Source organism: Orbicella franksi, chromosome 12, assembly GCF_964199315.1.
Source record: "Orbicella franksi chromosome 12, jaOrbFran1.1, whole genome shotgun sequence".
In the NCBI taxonomy this organism is placed as follows: Eukaryota; Metazoa; Cnidaria; class Anthozoa; order Scleractinia; family Merulinidae; genus Orbicella; species Orbicella franksi.
The window spans coordinates 24,188,370-24,216,336 of NC_138156.1; the positions used below are offsets into that span (position 1 = coordinate 24,188,370).

A 27,967-nucleotide genomic window follows, 5' to 3' on the forward strand; every position below is an offset into this window, starting at 1 on the left:
GCTGGATTCGTTTTCGTCAGGCTTTGGAACAATGGACTCTCTTCTCCTCTAAAGCTTGATAACCTTAAAAACGAACTGAGCCGAAACAAATATATTCGTGATTTTAATGATTGCGTGTTTTCCGTGGTTCTAAACTGTCGTGACTGCCGCCATAGTGTAAATCTAATTGCCCACTTTCGCGCCGGACAATTCGTTCGACACCACACTTAAGGTGAAAAAATACGCGGCATACTTCAATAGGTGCAGTAAAGCCCAACAGCGCCTCCTCGAGAAATTCACAATACTATCTCATTAGCTGTCATTTACCTCGTCCCGTCAACAAAGCCAGCACAACATCCTTCACTCAATTATCCCAAATTATGCGTGGATCCTGTCAATATTGTTCGATTTCGGGACATCTGCTAGCATGAGCTGGGATTGGGTGTTCGACAGCAAAGCCCTTCTAATGCAACAAATTTCGTCCAATAAGGAATCAGACGGTCACAGGCAATTTGCTTCTATGGGCCAACAAACGCACCCATCGCTGACAACATTCATTTGCCGAATATTCTGGTTTGAATTCGGGCGTATTCCTTTCGAAGATGTCGTTCGAAAGGTCCTCATTCCGTCGCAATTTTCAGGGTTGGGTTGAATTAAACTACGGAGAAAATAGCCGGACGAAGACAATCACGCGGAAAAAGTTCAACAAAATCTGCAGATATTTGCTGGGAGAGCCCCAGATCGAAACTGATGCAAAATTTCGCTTCTGGGTCAAGTCGAAAGGATTTCGAATCGCTCATACCGAGGATGGTCAAGATTACGGGGTTTTATATGTTCCTGTCAAAGTTCCTCATACACGAGTAAGTCCGTCAGTCGACAAAAAGGTTTCATACTCAAAATATTTGACTTAGTACGGTTTTGTTTGCTTTTATCTCTGACTGTGTTCTGTGGGATGTCTTGTGCATTTAGAGCGTGGAAATGTTGTACCCATACGAACCTGACAAGATCGGACAATCCGCTCGCAGCCAAGTTGTCGAATATCGGAGGGTCGCTGTAGCGGACGATTTTTTTGATATCATTAGCAGTGTGCACATAAATGAAAGGGGAGTTCATGTTGGACAGAAAAAGACCTACAAAGCGGTAAGTTTAGCTTCAGGACTAGCTCTTCAGTTATGTCGTGTAGAGCCTAATACGTATTGTACTTGCTATTCATCAAAGTTAACTAGCGAAAAGTGGACCTTTCACACACAGGTATTGTGGCTTTAAGTTAAGCTGAATCCATTCTCACTTTCGAATAAGAGTTAATGACTGCCGAAATGTTACTCGGTGAGTAAATTTTGTTTCTCGGTGAGTAAATTTTGTTTTTGCATGAGACATTTCAAATTATCAATGCGAATCGTGAGTGATCGAACAGTGCGAATGAACACGCTTTCGAATTATTTTCTTATGTCGGCCGATTATTAATGTCTCGCCCAAGCTTTATTTTACTTGGAAAGTGAGGTTTTTTTTTCAATGACAGTGTTATAAAGGAGCGCCTTGAGGGTACAGCGAATTTCTGATCACAGACTTGCTGTATTTTCGTTAAGCGAACGGATGTATTGACCCCTTAAGCAGACTGAAGGATGAGAAGTCCCAGTACTGAATAAGCCGTCTGGATGTCCCGAAAAATATATGAAACTCACAGGAACCCTCTTAAATCGCGATGCTGTCGACGCATCAAATTATCTCGTGGTTGAGCGGCGAAAATTGTCACTCTCAGGAGTGAAATTTCTCGCGTTTCATTTGTATAAAAGGGTTAGCTCGCGTGACTTTGCGAATAGTTCGCTTAGACCGTTTTCCATATTCAAATTAGTAAATTATTTTCATGCTACAGCGAACAGAAGGCGAGTGTATTGATTGTAAAACAATTATCTTAGGCTTTATTTATCTTATTTCTATGTTGAGGTTTTTAAGAATCGCTAATAAGCGTAGGGTTTGACTGACCGAACGAATCCAAATTTGGGATGCATGTGCGTTGCACTGTAGATTAGCCCAAACGTCATCCAAAGGCGATAAGACCAGAAAATGCATAAAAAATTGATATGTTTAAATGGGACGCAAACGGAAAATGAAGATTCTGTCAAAACAAGTTCACTTAGTCCGAGAAATATTTTGTGGAGTTTATCAAAACGGTGGGAGTTCGCTGGCAATTTCATTGCTACCCGGGGAATTTCATTTTTGATATGCTCTTGTACTACCAAGTTCAATTCTACATTACATGCCATATTAATTTTCTTCTACACTTAATAAATCAGCTTCGTTTTCACTCTTAGCCATTAAATTTTCCCTTTAATCTTTTATTTCATGTTTCGGGAATTCACCCACCACTCGTGCATAATTGCACCTAAAAGGTTTTCCTTTCAACCCAAAGTGAAATTTCAACCCATTTTCGCCTTAGGTAGAACGACGGCATGTTGACCAGATCTTGAGTACGTTTTAATTGTGATTTCTAAAAAGTTTTGAAATGATGATTCAGAAAGTATTGTTTTCAGATAACAAACCTGTCCAAGCTGCACTTCGCCAAAGTACTCTGTTGATAGCCAACTGACTACAGTAAAATCATTTGCAAAATTATGCGCACAGCTGCTTCTATCGCACGATTTATTGAAAACTGAATATAATCGCAGACAAACGTGCTTCATTCTTCAGAAAAACCAGACGGATTTTTTCATTTTCTTTATTTAGCGACTAGAGATATTTAACCTTTTCTCCTTAATCCTTTTTTTTCTTTTGATGCCTTTTAATTTTCTGGAGTTCCAAGATGTTCGATTTTTTTGATGTAATTAATTCCACATTTGCGCTTACGCAAAGCGAAAATTTACGTACTATAACTTCGGTGTCGTGTTTTATTTTTGTTTTTGCATTTCCATCAAATTGATAGGTGTATGTGTTTCCATTTCAGTATCGCATATCTACAAAAAGCTTCTCTTGTGAAACAATTGCCTCGCTCACTCGTTCAGTTAATACGAATATGGAAATAAAAACTGTAGGACAAGCAATCGATGTCTGGGCTGGGTGGGGTGAATCGATTCGCGGTTACTTCAAGAAAGAATGCTGAAGGCATTCTTAAAGTTTTCTTCATTAAACTAATATATTGAGCCAATTCTCCTTTCCTTTTTCATCAACTAAAAGTATAATGATTTTGTTTCTTGGCGAATTACGCATCTAGATCTTTAATCAACGTGTCAACGCAGACGCTCCAAATGACAAAACTGTTAAATTAGTGCGCATAAAAGTTTGTCGTGGTACAAAATAAAAAAAAAAACAATACTGATACCTTCGCTAAACTTAAAATCTTGACATTTTGAATGTAGCAATAAGAAATAATCTCACTGCTTATCGAACACATACAGTAGTTGTAGAGATGATATTATCCATTTGTGAATTTCGTGTAGTGAGTTGATGATTTAAGACCGTTTGTGATGGGGAAATTACATGAAAATAAACGCACCTGCGGAAAGCTCTGCTGCTCAGAAAATCTCATGCTAAAAGTACGGGTTACATAAGAAACGAGATGAAAATAATGACGTCAGTCTATTTTTTGGGTTTTAAACACATATCTGACGAATAGGGACACAATTTTAGCCTGCGCCAATATCTTTTTTTCATAAAATACAATTTTTCTAAGACTGGAAGTGATTTGAGCCATGCGATATTACATTCTATTTTCGACCAACGTACAAGAAATTAATAATACAAAATAAAAACCCTTAGGGAGCCACACTGGGCAGATATTATCATTTATTTCTTGTTGACAATTCCGCACTGACCACTTATCGCCCCCGGGCTTATTCAAGGAAATTATTTTTATATTGCTCTTTTCATCTGGAAAAGTGCTTTTAAATTTTCAGTTTCTCGAGATTCGATCCCATTTTGAGCTGACAGCTTCCTTAAAATTCATTTTCGAAATATTTCCGTACGTCTAAAACAATTCCGGCTTTAGTTTGAAGAGAGTTTTTGAAAATATCGTGGTTTGTCGTCCTTCATATTCGCTCAACGAAAAATTCAGAGATGTTTATCAAATTTTTTACTATCTTACTTCGACCTCCCTTAGCGGCTGAAGATGCTTTTCTAGTACACAGACAGGACGGACGAGTTGAAGTGATCAATATTTTCAGACAAGCCAATTCGCTATTTTTTTTTTCAGCACCAACGGAAAGCTGACTAAAAGATAAAGTAACAGGTTATCGGACGCACAGAATTTAAACCGGGGAAAGCCTGAAAGTGCTAAAAGATAAGCCATTATCATTGAATGTTTGGACTGAGGACCAGGAGAGAATGTCAGACGAAGATTTCTTTTCTAAAACTCACATTTTAATACGGATATTTGCTTCCGTAAACAGTCGCTTTCTCTTTGTTTTAATATTGGATAGTCATGACTCGAGAGATTTTTCATTGGAACTGAATATTTCGTCAAGCGCCGGTGGACTGATTGAAAATACCTCGCTGCCTTATTATCTTTGTTTCAAGCAGTAACTTACATACAGTGTGCATGATTCTATGCAGTAAAATAAAAGACTCGTAATTAGAATAGAAAACATTAGCAGATGTCTTTTAATAAACGCGTCAAGTCACAATGTTAAATTGATTGAAATCCACCTAACCTTGGCATTTTTGGTACTATAAGGCGGGACTTCTGGTAAGCGTCCATTAGTTTGTCAAATATTCACAGACTACAAAGGGTTTCACAGCTGAAAATATCAAGAAAGCAAACTATTCCACAAAACAGTCTTAAAGTGAAGTTGAATCTTCCAAATTCTACTTATTAAAAATGCCACTCACACAAACTAAAGTTTTTGGTGTCTTAGGATGTTGTCCTGCAAACATGGCGCTTGCCTTTGTTGCATTAATCGCAGTTCAGTTGAGCCGAGTCCCGTGACAGTGCCGAGCCATTTCGATAAATGGATTCAGAATCGTTTATCAGACAAATGGCATTAGTCCAGCGGTTTATCCTTCGCTTCATGTTAACTTGCTCTGCAAAACATTGGAGCAAAAAAGGCAAAGTATTGGACACTCGTGACGACAAAAAAAACAAACAAATATCGCTATTTGTCTCACATGTTTTTAATGAAAGCTTCACTGGCGCGGCGAATTTAAGTTTCCTTTCTCTTGTCTGGCCATGTGTCATATTATGGTAGCTTTATAACTACAGGCGTTTTTGTAGCATGGATGTCTTGCCAATAAACTATGAATTCTGGTTTCAACATTACCTTAGCTTTGTCTTCTAAAAGAATTACAGGAAAGAACTGTTCGTAAAAATATTGTGAGAATTCATGTCCAACACCGAGGAAACATTGATGGCAATTTGGGTCGAGTAATCAGTGCATGTAATGTCTGTGGTCACTTCTCTCTCAAAATTCAGTTCAGTCTTATGTGGAACCGCACACTTCCCGGTAAGTTTCTTGTTTAAAACCAAAACACTCATCGGTACACAATCATCAGTCGAAAAATTTGAAACAGACATGCTTTACCCGTTCATCCCTGAGCACTTGTGTTTGCGTCTTGAAATACAGAATCTTCCCGTTGATTTCCCCACACTTCTTATTGTATTAGTAGGGAGACTTTGAACCTATCAGTTGGACATTACTGGTATTTCTCTCTTTTCATAACTTCAACGTAAACCGTATTGATATTGGAGAGGAAGAGATAAGATTATACACATGCAGAAAAAATATCTATAAAAAATATCTATAAAAACCTAACTTAGAGAAGGCCATTGTTAATTAATTAACAGAACTTGGAAAACTTGAGATTTCGAGTTTGGCTACTCTTGGACAAAGACTACATGAAAAACTGGATAGACTCAACAACATGTACAACAAAAGAAAAGCATTCTTGTCAAGTTGCCTTTTTAGGTTAACCTCGAAAAAAAAACGAACTCAAATGAAGCATGTTAGAATGACTGTGTTTACCTTTCAGACCTTTTAGCGGCTAGTTAATTAACTAAAGTTCTCGTGTGTGGTCATTTTTTTTTTACAAACGTAAATTAGCGATGTTTACGGCGTCCATTAGGTTTCGCAATATTTTCAAACGAATCACGGAAAACGAGGCCATTTTCGAATTACCTTTAGCCTCTTTCTCAAAGCGAGTCTTGGTACCCATCCATCACATGAAACTAAGATTTCATTCACATACAAATTAAACTCATTTTAATATGTGTGGTTGTGCACCAGGCCTCGCTTTGATAAAGAGGCTTACGCAACTCGGTAATTAAATGGACCATAGACCTCCAGTAAAAACCTTTACAGGCACAAACAACGTTTTTGTTTCCCTAGTAAATTTTTCCTTGCTTATAATGTCTATCAGTGATTGCAAAGGCATAAAATGCAGTTTATCAAAGCAAATAAATAAGCTAGAAATCCTTAATTGCAGAAAAACGTTTTTTAATCAGTACTACTTTGTTTCAATTACAATTGAACGATCTGAAAAAGTCCTTGCTATTGTTCATAGCATATGAGCAGTCTTCGATCGAGATCCTTTTACCGGTCAGAAAATGTTTAATTTAGGCGGCGTCCACACTACGCCAAAGAAAATTCTACAGCTAGGCCTACCGTCCACACTAATCCGTCACAAAACGGGCTAGCTTAACGAAGACGCTCATCAAACCGATGGAATTTGAAAACACCGGCTTTTCGTTTTCGTGTGGACGGAGAATGCTTTGAAAACCGAGCTTTTCGAAAACGATTGCGTCACGATAATAACGTGGTTTTCCTTACCGAGTTTTCCTCAAACACAAATCCAAAGTGACCGGTGATTGCTGCATTTTTTTTATACTCCAGATTAAATGAATCTTAGACGGCTCCGAAAATTAATGATTGGAGCAGAAACGTGTACGATCAAGTAATGGTTACTGATACAAGGAACTGTTCGTATTTTCACAAAATTAGGCTAAGATTCTGACCGAATATTAAGATTGGTCAGTAACTGTGTTGATTATTGCTGCGGAGCGAGCGGAGCGAGCGAGCAGCAACATAATCAGGATTTAAGAAGAATACATAGAAGGGTTACGAAATCTCGAATACATCACTTTTTACCAGAATGCATTGCATTTAACCAGAGTGCACTGAGCCACTTTTTAACAGAGTGCACTGCGTCACGAACAAAACGAGGATGTCACACCGTCAAGCCGTCGTCCTTTTTCGCGTGGTCAGTTATGTTTTGCTCTGATTTACCAGTAAAACGATGTGCTTGACTTTCACAACTCTTGCTGTTGTTCTTAATGCAGTATGTGAAAGTATGTAAAGCTTGTAGAATAATTGAAACAAACGAAAACCGTAGAACACGTTAATTTCATATATGCAGCGATCTCTTCCTTTTCATCCAAACGTGAATTTAAGCTAAAGCTTTAGCATTTTCACAGATAGCGATGGACGCGCCCTCGACACAGTCTGTCAACATTCTAGAGACATTTAATGCGCACCAGTGCAAAATTTATAAGTTAGATTTCTGCTCTTACAATTTCTACATCTTTCGATTTTCGCGATCTGGTAACTGGGGTAGGTTGATGTGTATCGTTTTATGTCCAAACATAGTTCAGATCACTGTGTGCTTTTTTGTCACGATCCCTTGTCACACCTCGCCATTGATGCGCCATCATGCATGAAGTTGATGCATTCAAGGTTAATATAAGTCTTGGCACGCGCAGATAGATGAATCACTGCGTAAAACATGTCACTATCAACAGAATGTGCCGCAGCATTACTATCCTTTAGATACCCTAGTTGATAACAGTCTCAGTAAACAGACTTCCTGGGTGCTTTCCATTCAAGCAAATTCTTTAATTAGAAATGGGGACAAATGGTAAGGAAATTTCCTCGGAAAGTTCCCGGAAAATCCAATAATTGTGTAATTTCCAAACGCGAACCTTTCAACCAAAAAATTCGGGAAGAAAATAAAATGAAACAGAAATTCCTGGTAATAAATCTTCTAAAGTTTGGTTATAGCTCGCTAGGTTGAGTTATTCGCCACTGGAAATTTCCGTAAATGTAAAAACAACAGAATTGTATGTCGAATGCATAGCGCCCCCTCCTCCCCCCCCCCCCCCAGATACTTCGCTGGGTAAATTCTTGCAGCACTCAAAAACTCAAAACATAAGCAAGCGAATATAGATAATAGCCGGCGTTTCGCCGTCATCTTGACACCGTTTTCAAGGCAAAGTGACTAAATTAATGCGAAGATTTGATTTCTATACTATACAAAAACTGAACCAAAAATATCTATTTTGATTACTTCATGGGAAGTTTCTATAACTGGTTATCGCCTACGTGTAAAGTTCACAACAGCGTTACAGCTAGACTTTCAAAGTTGTAAGTCTGACTCCCGGCGCTCCTTCTAGCGCACACATTTCACTGGTATCGTGCTCGGCTTCCCAATACGAGCCTCATTCATAATTGTACTTTTATCTTTCAAGTAATGATTACAATACTTCAACCCAATGGATAAAACTAACCCTATGCCCATAATCACGCATTGCGGACCTATTTTCTATTGAGTGTCTTAAAACCAAAACCAAACCAATGACTCACCAACTGGACTACTCAGCCAATCTCAAACCGTAGTGAAACCAAAATCTTTCGACACTCAGTTGAACTGACTGCTCTCTTACTTCAACACATTACTCAGTTGCAATGCAATTAGTGGATGTATTACAAATATTTGGACTGCGGGCTGAGGGGAGAGAGACATACTACATGAAATAAACATCACAGTTATGAACTTAAAAGATTTGAACAAAAAAAAAAAACTCAGGCGGTAACGAGATTTGAACCCATGACCTCTACGATACCGGTGAATTTATTTATGCAATACACCACAAGTTTTTAGGCTGATAAACCTTTATAGGCTGATAAACCACGCGGGACGTTGGAAGAACACTCGAAGAATTCGTAAATCACTCGCCTGCGGCTCGTGATTTACGAATTCTTCGAGTGTTCTTCCAACATCCCAAGTGGTTTATCATGCCTCTAAACCATAAAAGCTTGTGGTCTATTGCTTTTATATAATAGTTCAGAAGACAAGCGAAATTTCCATGAGTTTACTGGCACAATAAACCATAGCTGATTGACCAATCAGAGCGCGCGCATTCATTTGATTATTATTTAAAAATGACTAATCATCAGTGATTTCTTATGATAGGTTGCGAACACCTACGCATTCCTCCCCCGTGAGGCAGTGTCGTATTATCTGATGAGTTGTAGTACCTGCAAACAGAGGATCCAGCGGTTTAATTCAATCCTCCTGAAACATGGCAGACCGCTGTCACCTGTTTCTGACTTGGTAAGCGTGGTTTCCATGGCAACCCAGAGAGTCAAGATTTAGAGTTGTTCCTTACGCTGAGTCAGTTGATTATATTAAGTTCTATGTTGCTCTCATTTTGAATAAAGAGTAACCTTTTTAAATTTGCTCTTTGGCTTGCTGAATTACTACCAAGCTTTGAAAATCAGTTCTTATCTTGTTTGCAGGGTCGGGAATCTCCCTCTTCTGATCTAGTGAGTAGCTTTAGACTAAAATTGATAAATATTAATGTAATATAATGGGCATAGGTAATCCGGTTTCGAGTTCAGTTTTGAATTAATTTCCAAGAGTAAGTTTTTCAAAAAGCTGAAATTGCAAGAGCCGCTTCGGCAAGTGCAATTTTAGCATTTTGGAAAACTCAAAATTGCAAATTAATTCCAAATTGAACGAGAAAAAGCGTATGATTACTTATTAATAATATAAACATGAAAACATTCGCGTGGAGGAGGTGCCGCAAGATCTTTCTTGAAGCCATTTTTTCTCAATCCAGAAAACTTTTTTCAAAGTATCCGCACAACACTTTCGTCATCATTTTACGTGATATCATTGGCTTAGAAATTTCCTATTGTCTTTCAGCCAATCATGATCCAGATTTAAGATGTGTAATTTGCACTGGTGTAACATTTTCTTGCACTGTTGTTGCACTTGAACTGCACTGCTCTCAGCCAATCAGAATCGAGTAATTTTTTCATCTATATTATTAAGCAATGTAATTGCATGATAACAGAACGATGTTTCTTTGTCACATACAATGTCTTGAATTTGATTTAAAATTTCCTTGATAGTGAATTTGTCAAAATCGGTAATTTAACGTACACGTGACAGCTTTTGTTATGTTACAACCGTTACAATGGTTACAAGCTTGTCGGATTTGGTTTTTGCGGCAGGCGGCGCTACTTTTGCAAACCCACGGTGAATCCAAGATTTATTGATCTGCCAACCAAAAAGTATATTCACTTTTTTCGGGAGGCCATCATGTCGATTTGAATCGTTCATATCACATGCAAACGAACTACATCAACGGGATTTATCAGCGCAGGACCGCGTACAGTTCTTCCACCTTCGTCAATGCTCTTGATGCTCGATAAATGTTTCCTGCTCGTGTGTTCATTTCTTTTTATTTCCGTGTTCCTGTTTAGCGAACACAGAATTCCCTGGAATAATGGCACCAGCGGATTAATTGCGATTTCAGTCGCTAGGGACTTGCTAGCTTCTCTGTAATCAGTAGCAGGGGGCTGTAGCTAGTAACAGCCAAATCGAGGCACTTGCCTCTGTCATTTTTTATTTCGGTTTTGTTGTTTATATATATGATAATCAAAGACACTCTAAATATCAAGGAAGATAATTTTATTACGGACATTTTCTCAGTCACAATGTTTTCGTGGACATTGCCTCAGTCATAATATTTTTCTAACTAAAGCTCTGAGTAGTCAAAATCCCTTTTCAGTGTTAGTAGTCACTCAGCTGTGTTCTATTGGAAATTCGCCAATCTGATTACTTCTCTCATCGTTTTCTATAGTCGAACCTCCGGTTGCGACCACCTCTCCTAAGCGGCCACCTCTCCTCACCGACCAGTTTTTCAAAATTTCCAAGATACCAGAAGCTTCCAAGTCAAATCGTCACTATATTTGGAACCTCTTGTAAGCGACCAGCTCTCGTTAGAGACCGCGGCCACTCTTAGAGTTAAAAGTTTAAAATTTTCTTTTGTTTTTTAACCTTCCATAAGCGACCACTTGACAGATAATAGAGCGGAAATTGAAAATAAGGCGTAACACGATCGCTTTTCTCCGGTAGTACAAGGGAAGGAAATTTCTTAATGGGAAGTACCGGATTTTTTCTCGAAATTGGCTCTTCACATGAATAAAACATTTAAAACACAGGAAAAGTCTCTGCAGTTATCATATGCTAATGAGACAAAATTTTGACCCAATATGATCTAAGCTCTCGTAAGCGACCACCTCCCGTAAGCGACCACCTAGGCTTGCAGTTTAGGTGTTCGCTTACGGAAGCTTCGACTGTATTTAACAAATAGACTACGAGCCAAAATTTTCTATGAGCGAATAGTCAACAAGGCATAGCCGAGTCGACTATTCGCTCATAGAAAACGAGGGCGAGGCTAAATAATTATAGATACACAAAAAGTAGGTTTTGTGCGGTGTCTACCAAAACAATAAGTGGACTTCTCGCCCTCGTTTTCTATGAACTATTCGAGGAGTTTTAGCAATCACGACGGCGACGCCGAGGACGACGCCTTGTAAAAAAAAGTTTTAGATTCAAAACGCACGTGCAGAACCATTGTTCTGCTCGTTAAACATTTTGTTTGGTGGCGTTCTTGTTACAGCGTCGCCGTCGTGGTTTGCTAAAACTATGCCTTATGGACTATTCCCTCATAGAAAACTCGGGCTCGTAGTCTAATTGCTGAATATTAGTAAAAGTACAATTTTTTGATAAAGAAAAGTGCACCCAGATCAACTGTAGTTCAGTCCGAATTTTCTTCGACGAAAGCACGTCATGAATTGATGTCAGGAAAGTGGCAAACAAACTGGTGAAAAAGTGAATCGTGCAAGGGAGAGCAAATTGTCGTTACTGTTTGAGCGAGGTGTCCACTTTGCGACGGAAAAATTCGAAATTTTTGCCAGACGTTTTCAATTTCAAATAACAACCTCGCGACGGTGCATGTGTAACTCATGATAGAGCCCCTTAGAGTGTCAGTCGTTTAGCCTCCAAGTTAATTAGCCCGGCCCTAGCCGGCTAGCCTCAAACCAGAAGTCGATTAGTCCCCAATCACCCTCGCACTATATTCACGCTTAAAGAACGAGAAATGAACAGTGTTTCCGAGTTCTGGTTGGGAGCTAATCGACTTCTGGTTCAGGGGGCTAAACGGTTAGGGGCCAATCGACTTGGGGGCAACACGACCAGATACCCTTTTATAGATTCATCAAGTTGCACCGACAGAATAATTTCGGAGATACTAGACCATTTTTTTTTTGGTTTCCGTCAATGAACAAAAAGTAGTTTTGATTTTGACTTTTCGTGGTGATTTATACCTTAAAGCTTTTCCTCAGAATCACAACCATTTTGTGGCCGGAGAAGAGCGTGCTCTGTTTACGTTTGTTTAAGGTCTAATTCTACGAAGTTTGAGACAACGTGATGAAACGATGAACTTACAGGCCTTTGGTTTTCAGCCCTTTGAAAATATTTATGTTTTAATTTGCGGCACGAATTGCGTCGGCAAGGCTGCTCAGGACTCAATAAACCCGCTGGTATTGGCTTCTTCAGACTATTTCAGCAAAATATGTCTGATATATATTTGCATTGCAAATCGACTTGCTCCATGGAAACTTTGAGTCAAAGTTAAGAATCCAGTGAGCTACTTAAGGACCGCCGGTCTCAGTAATTAATTAATATTAGGTACACAATGTCAGTCAATATTGCAGACGGAGAATAATTTACTATAATTGATCAGCTGAATCGAACGAAAGATGTACGTAGTTAAGCCGGAATTTTCGCACTGTAAGCTAACTTTGCTCAGTTGAAATATTCAGTCTGATATTAGACTGAAGTGAAAGCAGCTGAAGCAATATAGCTTTTGAAAATTTTAAATGACATATTGAAATAAGAATTTAAATATAATCACATTCAACGGCGGACTCGTGAGTTTTCAGCCATGCGGAAAAAAAAAAATTTTAAAAAAACAACAACTCTCGACCCGGCAAGTATTTTGATAGGCGGCGATCACCATTTCCGTCGTTTATACTTCCATCTCACATCACATTTTCTCTTTTTCCCTGAACACAAATACAGAGCATGTTATGACATACGATTTTCTTTCCAAAACAAAAAAATAATAATTGTCTTCCTTGCTCAAAAATGGAATTCCTTAGAAAGGGAGTCCAGAACTTTTCGGATTTTTTTTTGTTGTCTGGTAGTCAGCGGTAACCTTTCGGAGCAGGCGCGCGGGCGCCATTCTTCGGTTGTCCCACGTGATCAGCTTACGCTATCAGCTGCTGAGCCTGACAACAAAGGCCAAAAATTTGAGTCTAAATTCTGGCCCATTATTTCCCGGTGCCTCCTGGTTTAGCTTCGGTGATTTTGGCGTTTCACCACACGATTGTGGACGGGTTCCGTCAATACCCGTCAAAGCGATTTCGAGGGAAGAAGAAGTTCAACGATTGTCGAGCTTTCGACGGTACGAGTGACTTAGAAGCGCTTGGGTGCGGCGAAAGTTAAAGGCTTGTTTGTACCCCTCGTCTCTCTGTGGCGTTGTCTAGTCCATTGAAGATGTCGACCAAAGCCCTTGCAGCCATTGCGAAGGTCAAGTCGGAGCATATTCTAAAGGTAACTTAACAGATGAAGTGGTCTATAACATTTGTGTTAAATTGCTCTAGTTTTGTGCAACTCTTGGAGTATTCTGTTGCTTGGATCAAAGCGAAAGAAAATCGACCATCGCCGCGCCGGCTTTGTTGTTCGAAGGTAAAGGGGGAACACAAATGAGCGTCCCTTCGACTTCCTTGAACGGCAAGAGGTTCGAAAGCTTTAAGCTCCAAGCCTTACCGGAATTGTTCGCAGATCAGAAAACGAAAACATGTCTTGTGGTGTTTCATGCATAAGAGGATCGTTTCATCCAGGAAGGGCCAGTAGATTGCGTTTGCGATTTTTCGGCAGATGACACCCCTTGTCCTTTGAATCGGCGAAGAGAAAACAATGAGAGGCCCACGTTCTAATTTGCCGGCCAGATGGCCTCCGCTTTAACGCAGCTTTAATGTAAGCGCTGTGTAAGACTTGTTTAGCTCAGAATTGAGGCTTCTCGCTGGAAATTTACGCCGTTTACAATTTTTTACGCGTGATCCGTAGAAGGAAGCGTTAAAATATATTTGGCCTGTTTTCTCCCTCGAAAGACATGAAATATTCATACCCGAAATATTGCAAAAGTGAGGTAATTAGCCAAGTGCTGTCTTATCTTGGTGTTGCATGCGGCCTTGCTATCCTATTTTGAAAAGATCTCTCCAATTTTCCTCATCTTCTCTCGCGATTCGTGATCTGTAGGGTTTTCAGTTAGATCACGTAAGCGAGGGAAGTTGTTGTCACATCAGATTTTTCAGCATGTTCATTGTTTGGAGAAGGAGCGTAGCGGCTCCCAGACACTTCGAATAAACAGTAGATTTTAATGTCGAAGGAGGCAGATGGTTCTTTCTTGTTTGTGTGGTAGCGGGACGATTTAGCGGATGCGTTTGGTTGCGGAAGCTGCGCTTGCAACCCGGAGTATTGCGTGTTCAAGAATTTGGGTGTGAAAGGGTGCAACGGTTTAGATTGGAGGTTCTCGATCGGGCAAATCCAGAACGTGCTATTGAAGATTCTATATCCCATGTTTTCCTAGCGTATGACTGGCCTTCTTTGTCTAATTAAAGTAAATGATTTCATTGGATCACTGATTACACTAGACGTTTCATTTCAGAAGCAGGATTATGAGAAATCCACTTTTGGGTTGGAGAGGCCCAGAGGCCCAAGAGAGAGGGAGAGAAAATTCATAGAATTCCTTTGATTGAAAAGCTTTTTCCATGGTGTTTTAGCTTTGAATATTGCATCGGAAATGCAGAAAAATTTGTGGTAAAAATTATTTTGTTTATTTTGCACTTGGAAGCTATAAATGGCTGCCCAAATTTAAAGAAACAGAATTTTATGAATCTACATGTACAACAGGAAAAACTTAGCAAAACATGAAGTTAAGGTCGAATACTTTATCATAGTTTTTATTATCATATTTTTTTATAAGCAGCTTTAACCATGTTTATAAATTACATGAATGCTATAGAAGATCAGCTATAAATTTAGGATTGATAATAAAATGTATAGAATCTGATACCCCAGAACAGATTTGACCACAAATTCATTTAACTAAAGTTGAAACTAAGGTTGTCCTTGTATGTGCTGAAGCAGAATTCCATGCCCTGGTCATATTCTCAAAACTGTTTTGGTAATTGTTTTGGAAATTATAGCACCATCTACTATGTAATCATACACCTTGTGCTGGCTGGTTTTAGACAAGTTATTTAAATATACATCCCAGACAATCAGGATGCACCCTTTCCAGACCTACGAGAACATCATCAGGCTGATATTTCTGATTGTCTGGGATGGGTGGAGACTAAGGAGAAAAAATGCAGTGTTTACATTTTCACTGCATGTCCCAGATTTTTTGCCATGATTGCCCATCATTATAAACTTGTAAATCACAAGACATGACTTCCCAGGTAGCCTGATTCAAAACCACCAGTGCTTGGTGATTTGAATATACTCCAAAAAAGCTTGCAAATCAAAATAATATCCTTCATAATGCAGCGATTGCAACATTAACAACATTAACACTGCCTCCAGTGTCAGAAGTATTTGTGAATGTGGGAAATTTTGTGAAGCAAACTTTTGTCAACAAGGTGGTGTGTATTTTTCTAATCAGGAATCAGATGTAGAAGCATCATTCTCCAGCCATGACTCAGATGAAGAAGGTGCTACATATGGGGTGAAGAGATTTAAGAGGGACATCGCAGAGGACGTGTTTGAAGAGAATGGTAACAGAAATGGCATGGGCTCACCAGTAGTGGAACATGAACTTATGGATACAGCACTGAATGGAGGTCATGGCAATGATTTACCTAGAGATGGTTAGTTCTTTTCATTACCAGAATCAATTTAATCTAAATGACCCGAATTAGCATTTAAATTTTCATTATCAGAAAATACCTAAAACTATTGTAAAGGTCAGCACTCACTAGGGGACATGTACGGGCATGTGAAGCGGGGACAAGCTGCTTTGTGTGTACACATACAGGATGCAGGTTTCAGGGACAGTACGCAGACTGAGGCATAAAATGTGTTGTAGTTTAGACAGTTTACAAGAGTGGTGCACATGTCTTTTTGTCCCTGCTTTATGATCAGGATTCGTACGGATCCTGGAAAACCTGGAAAGTCCTGGAATTTTGTTGTGGCGTTTTCCAGGACTGGAAAGTCCTGGAAAAAGGCTACTGGTCTTGGAAAGTTCTGGAAATCTGTTTAACTCAAGTAAAAGATATGAAATGTATGGCAGACAGTAAGGAGAATTAACGTTGAGATCTTGGGAGTGAAAGGGTTAATGTGAATTTTAGAGATCCTGGAAAAATCAATCTGAGTTCTGGAAAAGTCCTGGAAAAGTCCTGGAAATTTGTTTCTGAAAAAGGGTACGAGCCCTGTATGATGCATGAATTCAAACCAGCTGAATTTCATGTTAAAATGGGCATATCACATAAGAAAAACTGGCTTCAACATGTCCCTACTAGGTATCCCCTCAACGTGTCCCCTAGCGTGTGCTGAGCTGTAGGGAGGGGAGGGGATAGAAAAGGTGATCAGCTTGGATATACTAGCCAACATGTTCAGGGCTATTCTACTTTTATTTATCACAACATTTGACCATTAAGAGTTCCAATATTGTTGGTGAGGACCATACTTGGAGATGTAGGTCTTGGGGCTTGATAGTATGTACCATTTATTTTTTAATTATTGAGTTCTGTACAAAAAAAAAATAATACTGAGGGGTGATATTCTCTCAGAATGGCCCAAGCATTTTCAACAGTTAATGAGATGTACACAGTGCTGTTATTAACTGTAGCCTTGATCTTCCCACCTGTAACAAATTTGTTACTTTATGGGTGAATTGTATCAACTACAGGCAAGTTCCCCCGTAACAACAAGGGCCTATCAAGCATGCTCAGTCATTACAGTTTCTAGGGTGTACAGCCCTTATTGACAGCCCTGGTACATAGAGCAATAAGTCGTAATGTACAATCAGGGATCAGGTTTCTTATTTTGTCTTCATCTGTTTGTGTGTCAACAGCTGCTATTTGTCAAAGTGATGAAAACTTGGCTGCAAAAGGACTATTACCAGGCTATCAGACTTATTCTACAGACCAAAAGCAAGAGGTTGTCAATTACGCTAAGGAAACTACAGTACGTGAAGCCTCTCGCAAGTACAATGTACCTCGCTCAACTGTCCAAGTCTGGTGCAAACATGGTCCTCCTACAAAAAAGGAGAAACGTTCCCCTGGAGGGGGTGGACGTCGCTTAAGCTACTCTAATGAAACTGATGAGAAACTTTTGCAGTGGGTGCTCAGGCAGCAAGAGAAAGGGACACCTGTCACCAGAGATGCAATCCAGGCCCAAGCCAGATTGCTTGTTCGTGATGAATGTCCTGAATTTAAAGCTTCCAGTGGATGGGTAGAGAAGTTTCTTGCCCGGCATAGTTTGACGATTGCAACTAAAATGTCGTCACAGAATCCAAGTGGTAGGTGAAGCTCCTTCAATCTGTGATGATAGTTGGGTAGCTGACAAATTGTTTTTTGACAGATTAAACTCATCACACAGGGCTCAAAGTTTATTTTTGGCTTTGGGAGCATTTGTACGACCAGGTGTAAATTTTTAGGTGCACTGCCGAAATTTTAGGTGAAGAGTTAAAAATTTTAGGCGCAAAGCTCCAGATACTTGGAGCACCTACTCGAAAAGAATACTTACATGAGTAACACTCCAAAAAGAGCAACTCAGGCTTCGTGTCGCAATATGGACCTATTCTAGCAGTATTGAACACAACCAAAACAAATAAAAGAATCAGGATATCTCACACAAGGGTTATGCTTAGATATTAACTACTGACATCGTTCTGTTGAGTATCCTCACTATCCAGTTGCTTGTTGTTTGCCTCCCTTTGAAATTCTGTTCACAAAGATTCTTGATTTATTCAACATCTGGGTATTCGTGAGAACTAGCACAAACTTTGCTCATTTGGCTAGCTTTCAAGCCATAGAATTCGTGGACCGACCTGTTCTGAAAACGCTGGACATTTTTGTATGTCTGACAAGCAAAAGCAAAGCTTTCTTTACAAAACATGGCATTCTGTATTTGTTGTTCGTGAAGAACAAGCACACGATTTAATTCTCTTTCCCAGTTTCCACGCTTTCCACTAGATCATTGATTGTGCAGGAAGCATGTGCTTCATTCCTTCATTTGCATGTGTCAGCAGAGTTGTTTACAACACAGAACATGGGGAAGAAATGAATGTTCAAGTTCGGAGAATCCACTGGGAAATTAGGCTTAAAGATGACGAATAGAACACACTGATGGAAGGAAAATGGTGCAACTTTATTATTTGGTGCCTGGTTGTGTTATATCTATGTTTATATTTATATTTATCAATCTGAGTACGTTAGTATGGTCAGGTGAGTAAGCACTCGAGAAGTTGCACTGTACTTTGGCTTTTAGGGCATGGTGGTGCGACCACACATAATTTTTTAGGTGCACAGCCAAAAATCTAGTTGCATATGTGACCAGTTGGTCGTTAACTTTGAGCCCTGTCACAAATAGATGAGCTTGGGAACTGGTGCCTGAAACGTTAGTGGGGAGGAGAAGCCATAAGCCAAAGGGGAGGTATCCATGGCAACCCTGGAAGCGGGAACCACCCCCAAAAGTGGCCGCTAACTGGCACTGTCACACTGAATGAATCAATGGCCAAACAACTTACCTGATTCATACTTACCTAAAGGCTAGCAACCAAGAGGGAGGGAGGGGAAGGGGCGAGAATCCGCAAAGATTCACTAAAACACAGATCAAATGATCCGCAATGATCAGCTAGCAGCACTGCACGTGTAAAGCAATGAGACACAATAGCCCTGCAAGTCTCCAGAGGGCCGCCCCGCAGGTCACGTACTGTGACAGGAGAAACCGCTGACTGCATTGGTTTGAGTCTAACTTTGCCTAGATCATATTCAGCCACATTAAAAAATTTTGGTTTGCTTCAGTATTATGCAGTGTGTTCATTTTTCCTCGCTCATAAGCTTCAGCTACACCACAAAAATACTGCTTGTAATGCTTGGCTGGTTGCTATTATACATGCTTGTTAAGGAAGCATCAATGGCAAAGTTTGACTGTTTTCAGTTTTGAGGGTGGTGGCATACCTTGATCCCTAGAGGTTTTATTTCTTTTCATTTAACAACATAGAATTATTTTAAGTAGCCTACCTCCAGCTTGCTGCCTTGATTCCTTTTGCTTGGCTACTTGTCTGACTGTTAAAAAAAGGTGGCAGAAACAGCTTTCTACTCAGACAAACAATGTGGCAGCCACTTCATAACATCGTGACAAACTTGACAAAAGAAATGTCTTTCCAATGTCAAATTGTTTGTGCACTTTGGTAGTGTGACACATTGTCTGCAAATATATCAACACAGCTGCCAAATGAATTTATGAATACTTGATCAGCATGATGACCCCAAAATTTGGAATGCACTCCTGTTGTGTGAAGTTGTAATGGACTTTTTTCTTTCATTTTTGTAAGGTTAGAATAAGCTTTATTATTAGCCATTTCTCTCTTAAAAATTTCTTGTGAGTTATCTAAGAGAATGTTGATCTTACTTGCAGAGGCCATCCCAATTTCATATGTGGTCCCAGTTGCATCCATTCCAATCGGAAGCTCAGGGGTATTAAACCACAATGCAAACAGTCCTCGTGCAGCTGATGGACGCAGTGTGACAAGTGAAGACACTCGTAGTGACAGTGGAAAAAGCGAGGAGGATGGTGAGCTTTATGATGCTACCTCACCTGCTCAACTGGAGAACACAGTCCCTGCTGTTATTAGGGTGAGAAAGCTTTGCACTAAATACATTGTTGCTTTTACTGTCCTCTTTGTTGAAGAGTAATGGTTTGAATAGAAGCAAGCAAGTTTAAGTACTTTAAATATGGTAGTGGGTACAAAGATTATTTAATTCTTTTTTGCCTGGCCTGGCTCATGAAAGAGCCCTACTCAGTCAACCACTTGTTCAATATGGCCAAGAGGTGAGCTATCATGATTAAGTCAGTCTTTTTTTTTTTTTCTGTGGTGGGATATACACAATGTGCCTCCAGGTCTACAAAATATCCGTACCCCCCCCCCCCCAACTGAAGGGATTAGAATTTCCTGGGGGGGAGGGGTTGCTGTAAGACCAAAAATTTAAAGAAATGCATGAAGCCTACTTGGAATTTCCTGAGGGGTGAAGGGGGGGTCCTTCCATGGGGAAGGTATGGATATTTCTGACACAATGTATTGCACCTTGATAATGCCGCTTCTATTATATTTTAGCATAAATCTACTAGCGTTCTATCACAAATGCCGTTCTCTGATTGGCTATGCTACTCACTATCTATTCTGTGATAGATAGTGAGTAGTGTAGCAGTGTGCGCTTGTTAACAAAATGAAGGCTGCTTCTTGGCGTTTTCGAAGTGTCTGTGAAGAGGATTTAGATTAAGTTTTGAACGACTAATAGATTTATACTAAAACGATATTAGATTATTCGTAATTAGATTATCGTGCAATAGAAATCTCAAGGTCATAATCTAATAATATTGTTTAGTATTAATTAAGCTGTTGTCCATATATGAACAAAGATACATGTACTGTGCCAATTGTTTAGTTTTCTGAATTTATGTGAAGCACAATTTTTGTATATGTTCATTCCAGTTATCGCTATATTGTTCTGACCTGTGGTGTGTCCTAGAAGGAGAGACAAGGTTAATGGTTCTATGGAAGTGTGTAATTTTGTTCTTAACAAACATTTAATGTGCGTATCATGTTATTTTGTTGACCTGTAGGAGCCACCAAACTTATGTGAAATGTTGAAGCCTATTCAAAATGCCAGCTCTCCTGCCTCACTCGGACTGAAGGATGAAGATGATGATGATGGCGAGGGAGAAGATGGAGAAGGTGACGGAGAGAAGGCTGACCCTGCTAATGTCAACCCAGAGAGACTTAAAGCTTTCAATGTAAGATCACGCCTTGTCATACAAAGATCAACGTTTTAATTTATTTTTTATCACTTAACAACTTGATTACCTGTAAAGTGCATATTGTACAAGTCACTTGTAGTCATGCTTCAGTCTCTTGAGATGGTAAAATGTCCATGGTGTAACTATATTTATGTACATGTACATGTACTTATACTTATTATATGGTTAGCTCCATACGCAGTCAAGATGAACTGAATCCAGCGTTGTGATTGGCGCTATCTTGCCCGCTCAGGATTACCCGCTGTGTTTGAAAAGAAAATAGTGTTGACTTCTGTTTAAGTAAATTTGTTATTGACTAAGCTTGTTCAGTCAAGATGGCTGGATGTTGGCCTCATATTTTTTTTTTTCTTTTTTGTTTTTTTTTGCTCTTTTATGGATCTTGACTCTGTCTCAGTCGACCTTTTTAAACATGGAAATATAGAACTTGGCCAATATCTAGCCATCTTGACCAAACAAGCTTGGTCAATAACCCACACATGTATGTATATATTTTATGATGCTTGGAAATGTTTATCAATAATTCACTATGTCTTTGATTAACCTAAACCTGACATAGGTAATTTTTTATGGGCTATTGTGTTGATCAAAATGTGTTGTAAAAACAGGCTGTCATCTCTGTCCCTAACAAGAAGCTTTCGTCATCTGCAATCTTATCCCTTAAACCCCTTGAGCGCCCAGAATGTGAAAAAACACCTCGGGCTCCTACTAGATTCATCGTGCACAAAACATTTATTTATCCACCTGTAACGTACATGTAGCAGAGCATTTCTTTAGAAAAATATCCTTATTCCAATTTGCCTTGTCTTTCAGATGTTTGTAAGATTGTTTGTGGACGAAAACCTTGACAGGCTGGTTCCAATCTCTAAACAACCCAAAGAGAAAATCTTAGCCATAATTCAGTCGTGTAACAGACAATTTCCAGAGTTCAGAGACAGAGCAAGGAAACGAATAAGAACATACCTGAAGTCATGTCGACGGCTAAAGAAACTAAAGGAGCCTCTTAAACGTGCAGCAGATCAAATGGTGAGTGAACACTTTAGAATTATAGTTGTTGTTGTTTTCTGACCCGTAGAAAATTCTCTGAGCCAATTTACTTTTACAAGTGAATAATGCAAAAGATCATGATCATTTATTTCCATTATTGACTTTTTATATTGCAGGGATGGGGTGGGTTCCTTTTTGGTGTGGACTCTCAAATGAGAGGGGGGGAGGGAACAATTTTATGGTATGGGCACTTAAAGACCTGCCACCTGTTTCAGCTCTAGCAGGTATTCTGTTATAAATCGCCAGCTATATTGTAAGCAGTTGGCTTTGATGGGTGCTTTACCTGAGCAGCCACCACAGCTAGGGTCAGTTAGGATGGTACAACTTGGTGGAATGGAAAAATCCCATACAGCTTTATCATATAACATTGTCTGACTCAAAAGATGTGTTAAAGTGTGTTTCAAAATCTTATAAATTTTTCCTTATTGTGTGCAAAAGCTGCAAGCAAGTTGTACATTTCATGTCAGGAATAGAGTATAGCTTGTCACATACATGTATGACAAAGCTGTGCCATTTAAATTGGCCCTAAGATGTTTAAGACTTTTGCTGTTCTTGGACTTGTTATTAGAACTGCCCGACTTTGTATTGTACAATTCCAGAGAATATCCATACTCCTCCCACAGAAGGGGCTGGAATTTCCTGGGGGGTGGGATTCTGTAAGACCAAAGAATTTCAAGAAATGTATGAAGCTTAATTGGAATTTCCAGAGGGGTGGGGGTCTTAGAAACAACATCCCTTCCATGGGGAGGTAGGGATATTTTCTGGAACTGCACATTAATATTATCTTCAGTAACTAAAAAAAATTCAATGCTGATCATTCTGGGGTTTTGGGTCGTTGTACATCAAGTACTTTTATCTGGTTGTTCCTGTAGAGCTCCAATCCCAACATGTCAGCAGCTCAGATGGCTGAAGTGAATGTAAGTTTACCTCATTGTCATTTGTGTGTTGTATGTGTTTCCTTTGATATGGTATCATTTCTTTTTAATTCTGGACGAACTTGGGTGGATTTCTTGTTAGACCAGTCATTTCTACTGTTGATTACCAGTATCCATGAACTGACGTCTGAGGGTGAGGTGGAGTCGTATATCAGGTCGTATATCAGGTCGTATATCAACTCAGGTGGATTTCTTGTTAGACCAGTCATTTCTACTGTTGATTACCAGTATCCATGAACTGATGTCTGAGGGTGAGGTGGAGTCGTATATCAGGTTTTAAAGGGCAGGATGTTTTTCTGCAATGCGAAATCATGATATATGCATGAAAGACTTTGTACAGGTAACTGGATCCTGTTATCTGCAGTAATGATTTTGAAATAAACTATTTACATTCATTACAAATGATTTCACATTGTCCATAATGCAAAGTACAGTGTTATTAGATATTACATACTATTAACTGCACTACTCTGAAAATGTCTATTAGGTTGTTATGGTCATAGAGGTTTTAACTGGTTGTATGTACATGTAGATATATTATTAGAGCCTTGTATACAGCTGCTACAAAGTAACACTGTGATGCACTTCCTGTTCTGAAATGAAATTAATTTGTTTTTCATTATTCTCCTTGCAGAACATATTAGCATCAGCTTGTGCTAATGAAGCAGAGAATGCACGACATGTCGGAGCTGACAGTGAGATTTCAGGAAGTACAGGTGCTCTGCCTTCTGCTACATCATCCCCGGCATCATCTCATGTGCCGCAGAATAACACCAACACAAGAAGTATCGACAGGCCAACTGGTGAGTGGTGCCAATATGTCTTCTTGCATAGTTGTATTTACATGTAGTTCAGACAAATGGAATAGAAAATGGCTTAATTTTTCAAATTAACATGCGTAGGAAAGTTAAGAGAGAGTGCTTTCCATTCAACCAAAAATGCAGGTTTGTGAAGTTTCAGTACCAAATGGAATGTTACATTTTGGGTGGTCACCCTAGATTTTTAGCACAACAGGGAGCAATACTTGAAAGGTCACAGTTTGTTTCAAGAGTTTTAGTTTCATTCAAATGAGTTCTTCCAGATTTTTCTTTGTTCAGTGCTTTTCTGTGTAAAACCCAAATGAAAAAGAATGCCTCCCCAGGCTTCTGTAATTATATATATATATATACTGTATATATAACTCGCACAATGGAGAATGGGCTTCTGTTTTCAACGCTTTATTCAAGACCCAATGCATTTCGGCATTTGCCTTCCTCAGGGGTCTTCACATACAATTGTTGCAGAGTAAATATATAGAGGATATTACACAGTGGCGAGAAGATGTGAATTTTATGTTCTCGTGGCAAGAACAATATCTCACTCGTTCGCTTCGCTCACTCGTGAGATATTGTTCTTGCACGAGAACATAAAATTCATATCTGCGAGCCAACATGTAATGTTCTTTTTATTATATGGAGAAACCAATTCAACAAAAGCAAAAGGTGGGAATCGTGACTTCATTGAACGATACGACACTCACAAAGGTGACATACGGAAAATACGCCACTCGGGTCCTGGATGAAGTGGCATATGGAATCTACGAGTGGTTTAGTTCCCAGTTAAACACTCTTCTCCGTATAATAAATATGTATATATGATCTATGAAGAGGGTATTCATTTTCTTGATGATGTGCTGTAAGAATAGCTGAAATATTTATTCACAGGCCTATTAACAAGTATTTTCCTTTACACAATGCAGAAAATGGCGGCCCTACACTTCCCAAACCAAAGGTGCTCACCCAGTGTCAGATTAGCGCTACTGAGGTTCAAGCCATACGACAGTTGATAGCAGGATACAGAGAATCCGCAGCTTTCCTGTACCGCTCAGCAGATGAGCTGGAGGCTTTACTGCCACCTCTGTAGAATGGCACCAAAGTTTAATTGGTGAAAATTTAATGATACAGAAATGAGATTAAAAGGTATTTAATAAACTTTATGTAGACTGAACATTAATTTATGGTCAGAGAGAGGTAAATTGAAAGATAATGCCAAGTCATATTTATACATTTTGTTTGTTTTTTTCATTAATGGCTTATTTAGATTAGGTCTTGTTATTTGAAAGCCTAAAATTGAATTTGACTTTGAATAAATTGAAAGCTCAGTTCATTGTAGATTTGTACAAGGTCCTGATATTTTTTGTATTTTAATTTCTTGTTGGGACTTCAGTAAGCTTGGTATTTTTTTGTGTTGACAATTTTGTAGAAGTTTATAATGCAAGTCATCAATAATAAGTTAAATTATTCATTTTGTATTTATTTTATGACCTTGCAATCTAACACCAGTAGAAAATTAAGGATACAATGAAACTTTACAACGTCTTTGTGGGCTGCGTCACCATTGCTGACCAATTTGTGAACAATAGTTACAATTAAGGTATCTCCTTCCCTTTGCAGTAAATCTAGTGAAACCATCTGCTATTGAACAACATACATTAAACACACTTAGCTATTTTAAATAACAGTTAGCCATTTTGGAGAAAAAGAATTTGTTAGGGTTGCCCTATGCTATCATTTCATGGCTCCATGTGTGGAAGAAAACAGGTTCTTGAGTGTGTTTTCATAAGTATGACTGTGAGCCTGCTTATGAACTTGCCTTTGCCTTGCATTAGAAAGAAAAACCAGCAAAAACTTGTGGTGAAAGCAAATAAATGTTGAGTAAAAAAAGAGATAATAATGACTGAAAGATTACTAAATTTAGCAAGAATGACAATTTAGATTCTGTGGCATTTTGCCACGAAACCAAATTGAATGAAAGGACTGCAATCTACTTCCATCCTTGTAATTCTGTTCTTCTACCCCAAAATGCTGGTTCTGTTTTGCTGTGTAGGATTCTTTATCCAGTTAGTAGGTATGTTTGGTGACATTTGGTTATTTAACATGGCAAAGGGAAAGAAAACTTTCGATAACTGTCCTTTTCGACACTGGCCCTCGTAAAAAAAGTTTTCCTCATCACCGTGCTTCATTTTGATTTTTTTCTGTCTTGTCAGGCAAGCCTATACGATCCCTTTTGATACAAGTTGTTGACCACTCAGGAGTTTCATAGTTTGCAAAATGACAAGGGGCCCTTAGAATGAATTGTTACAATGATGATAATTAATTTATTATTAGTGGACTTGGAATCTTGTACCGGTAGTCAACTTCATGGCTAGCGGCGATGCATTAAGTAGGGATGCATTTAGGGTGTTGTTTTTGCCCAGTTTGGAGAGTTCTTATTCACGCAAGCTCAAACGTCACACTTTATATGTCTGATCTGTCTTTTAATGCTGCATTGAGCCATTCATCATTTGTTGTGTACCCTGGCCTTTTCTGATTTCTTAAGCTAGCTGCTATTGGCTAGGTTAAGTGCTTGAAGACACTAGGTTTAGATATTTGTTTTTCTGCCATGTGATATTTCTTGAAAGTTGTTACATATTTGAAACTGCATAACTCTATTCAAGTACATCAGGTCACGCACACTTTATAACTTTTTCTACAAGCATTTTAAGGTTAAAGACTGACTCAAAACTAGAAAAAAATCTATCGATTTATTATGTACACATCATAGTGTTTCCTGAAAAAGATTATTCCAGATCCTGTTCTCGCTAGTTTTAGAAATGGGGAGCAAAATGGCTGTTGGTTGTTGCCTCCCATTAATACTGCGCTGCACTCAATTAAAAATCCTCTTTTCTGTGCTTGCCATGCTTGATGACATTTTGGAGTTTCCAATTGCTTGACTGCATTCTGTCACACAATGTGTAACACAACACACAACATTGTGGACTATGGAATTGATGGTGGAAGTGGTAGAGAAGTTACAAAACACCCTTTCTTTTCACTCCCAAGATTCAAACTTCCAGTCTTTTTTGTTCGTAGTTTTAAGTTTGGATGAAATCCTATTGTGTGACCATTTTAATGAAAGCTATTTATTTTTCAATATTTTGCAAAATTAAATTTTGCATTTGTTGTTGTTGTTGTTTTTAATTTGAATGTTGTATTCTTGGGTGTTGAAAGCTTAACAGTAATGCTGTTACACTTTTCGTCCCATGGTGAGAAAGTTTTTTCAACAATATAGGACAAGGTAGAAATGCAGTATGCTATAATGTATTCTCATTTGATATATTTTCGAGGACCAGATATTTTTGTAGAGTGCATCTAACCTTTCTAGTACCCGTATCAGTAAATAAAAAGTTGTAAAATCATTTTCGTACAAATAGTAAAATTCTGTGTGGGAGAGTAAGGTGAGATACTTTTCATGATGTGATCATTCAATGTGTGACAATAAGTGAGCACTTATCACTGAAATCGTCCATCTGGGACAAACAAACAGCCCATGAAAGTTTTTTGTAAATTTCTGTTCACATGGCATTCTTAGGGGGAGACAGTTACCTTTTCTTTACTATAAAAGTCTATAAAGTAATCTAAACTAGTACACAATGAATAAAAGTTCGGCTACTCAGAGTCCTTTGAGCTTCAATTTTCAGTCAAATTTGTCTGAAAATTTATACATTCTCCAAACCTAGGAAGAGTATTTCTAATTCATTGAAGGTTAAAAGTACCTTAATTGTTTAATAACCAATTTAAAGAGAGTCAGGATATGTTTTTATCAAGATGTGTGATAGTTGTATAAAAATTATTAAGTTATTCTTTGTTAAATTATCCTTGAAATCTTGTTATGTAGAGTTAAGAAGTCAATAAAATTTTTGACAAATACTTTCAGTGACTGTTGTCTCCAAAATAAGTATAAATTCCCGCACTATACTCTGTGGCAAGCCAGAGTCTTATACTTGCGTGCCCTGTGGAGGGAGATCTCACAAGGGCGAACAC

The 27,967-nt window shown here is 38.8% G+C and overlaps 1 protein-coding gene across 3 annotated transcripts; it reads left to right on the top strand.

The window, feature by feature from the left end:
* LOC145463663 (nucleolar protein 4-like) lies at positions 1-27,857 on the top strand. 3 transcript variants are annotated; one of them, XM_081447433.1, is made up of 12 exons: positions 2-839; positions 949-1,119; positions 9,154-9,294; positions 9,480-9,506; positions 15,767-15,971; positions 17,177-17,623; positions 19,747-19,964; positions 20,953-21,123; positions 21,958-22,170; positions 23,064-23,108; positions 23,761-23,929; positions 24,865-27,857. In XM_081447433.1, the coding sequence occupies exons 1-12, from the start codon at positions 582-584 to the stop codon at positions 25,026-25,028; spliced, it is 2,229 nt and encodes a 742-aa protein (XP_081303559.1). In that variant the 5' UTR covers positions 2-581; the 3' UTR covers positions 25,029-27,857. The 3 variants fall into 3 exon arrangements, with proteins under 3 accessions (XP_081303560.1, XP_081303559.1, XP_081303561.1); XM_081447434.1 differs by lacking the exon at positions 23,064-23,108 and having other exon boundaries at positions 1-839; XM_081447435.1 differs by lacking the exons at positions 2-839; positions 949-1,119; positions 9,154-9,294; positions 9,480-9,506 and adding an exon at positions 12,871-13,650.
* Positions 27,858-27,967: the final 110 nt, after the last annotated feature.

Bases quoted from the DNA above. Each gene is read 5' to 3' on its own strand.
- LOC145463663 (XM_081447433.1), top strand. From the start codon at position 582: ATGTCGTTCGAAAGGTCCTCATTCCGTCGCAATTTTCAGGGTTGGGTT. The intron at 9,507-15,766 runs GTGAGTAGCTTT...TTTTCTAATCAG, and splicing joins AATCTCCCTCTTCTGATCTA to GAATCAGATGTAGAAGCATC. The intron at 23,109-23,760 runs GTAAGTTTACCT...TTCTCCTTGCAG, and splicing joins CTCAGATGGCTGAAGTGAAT to AACATATTAGCATCAGCTTG.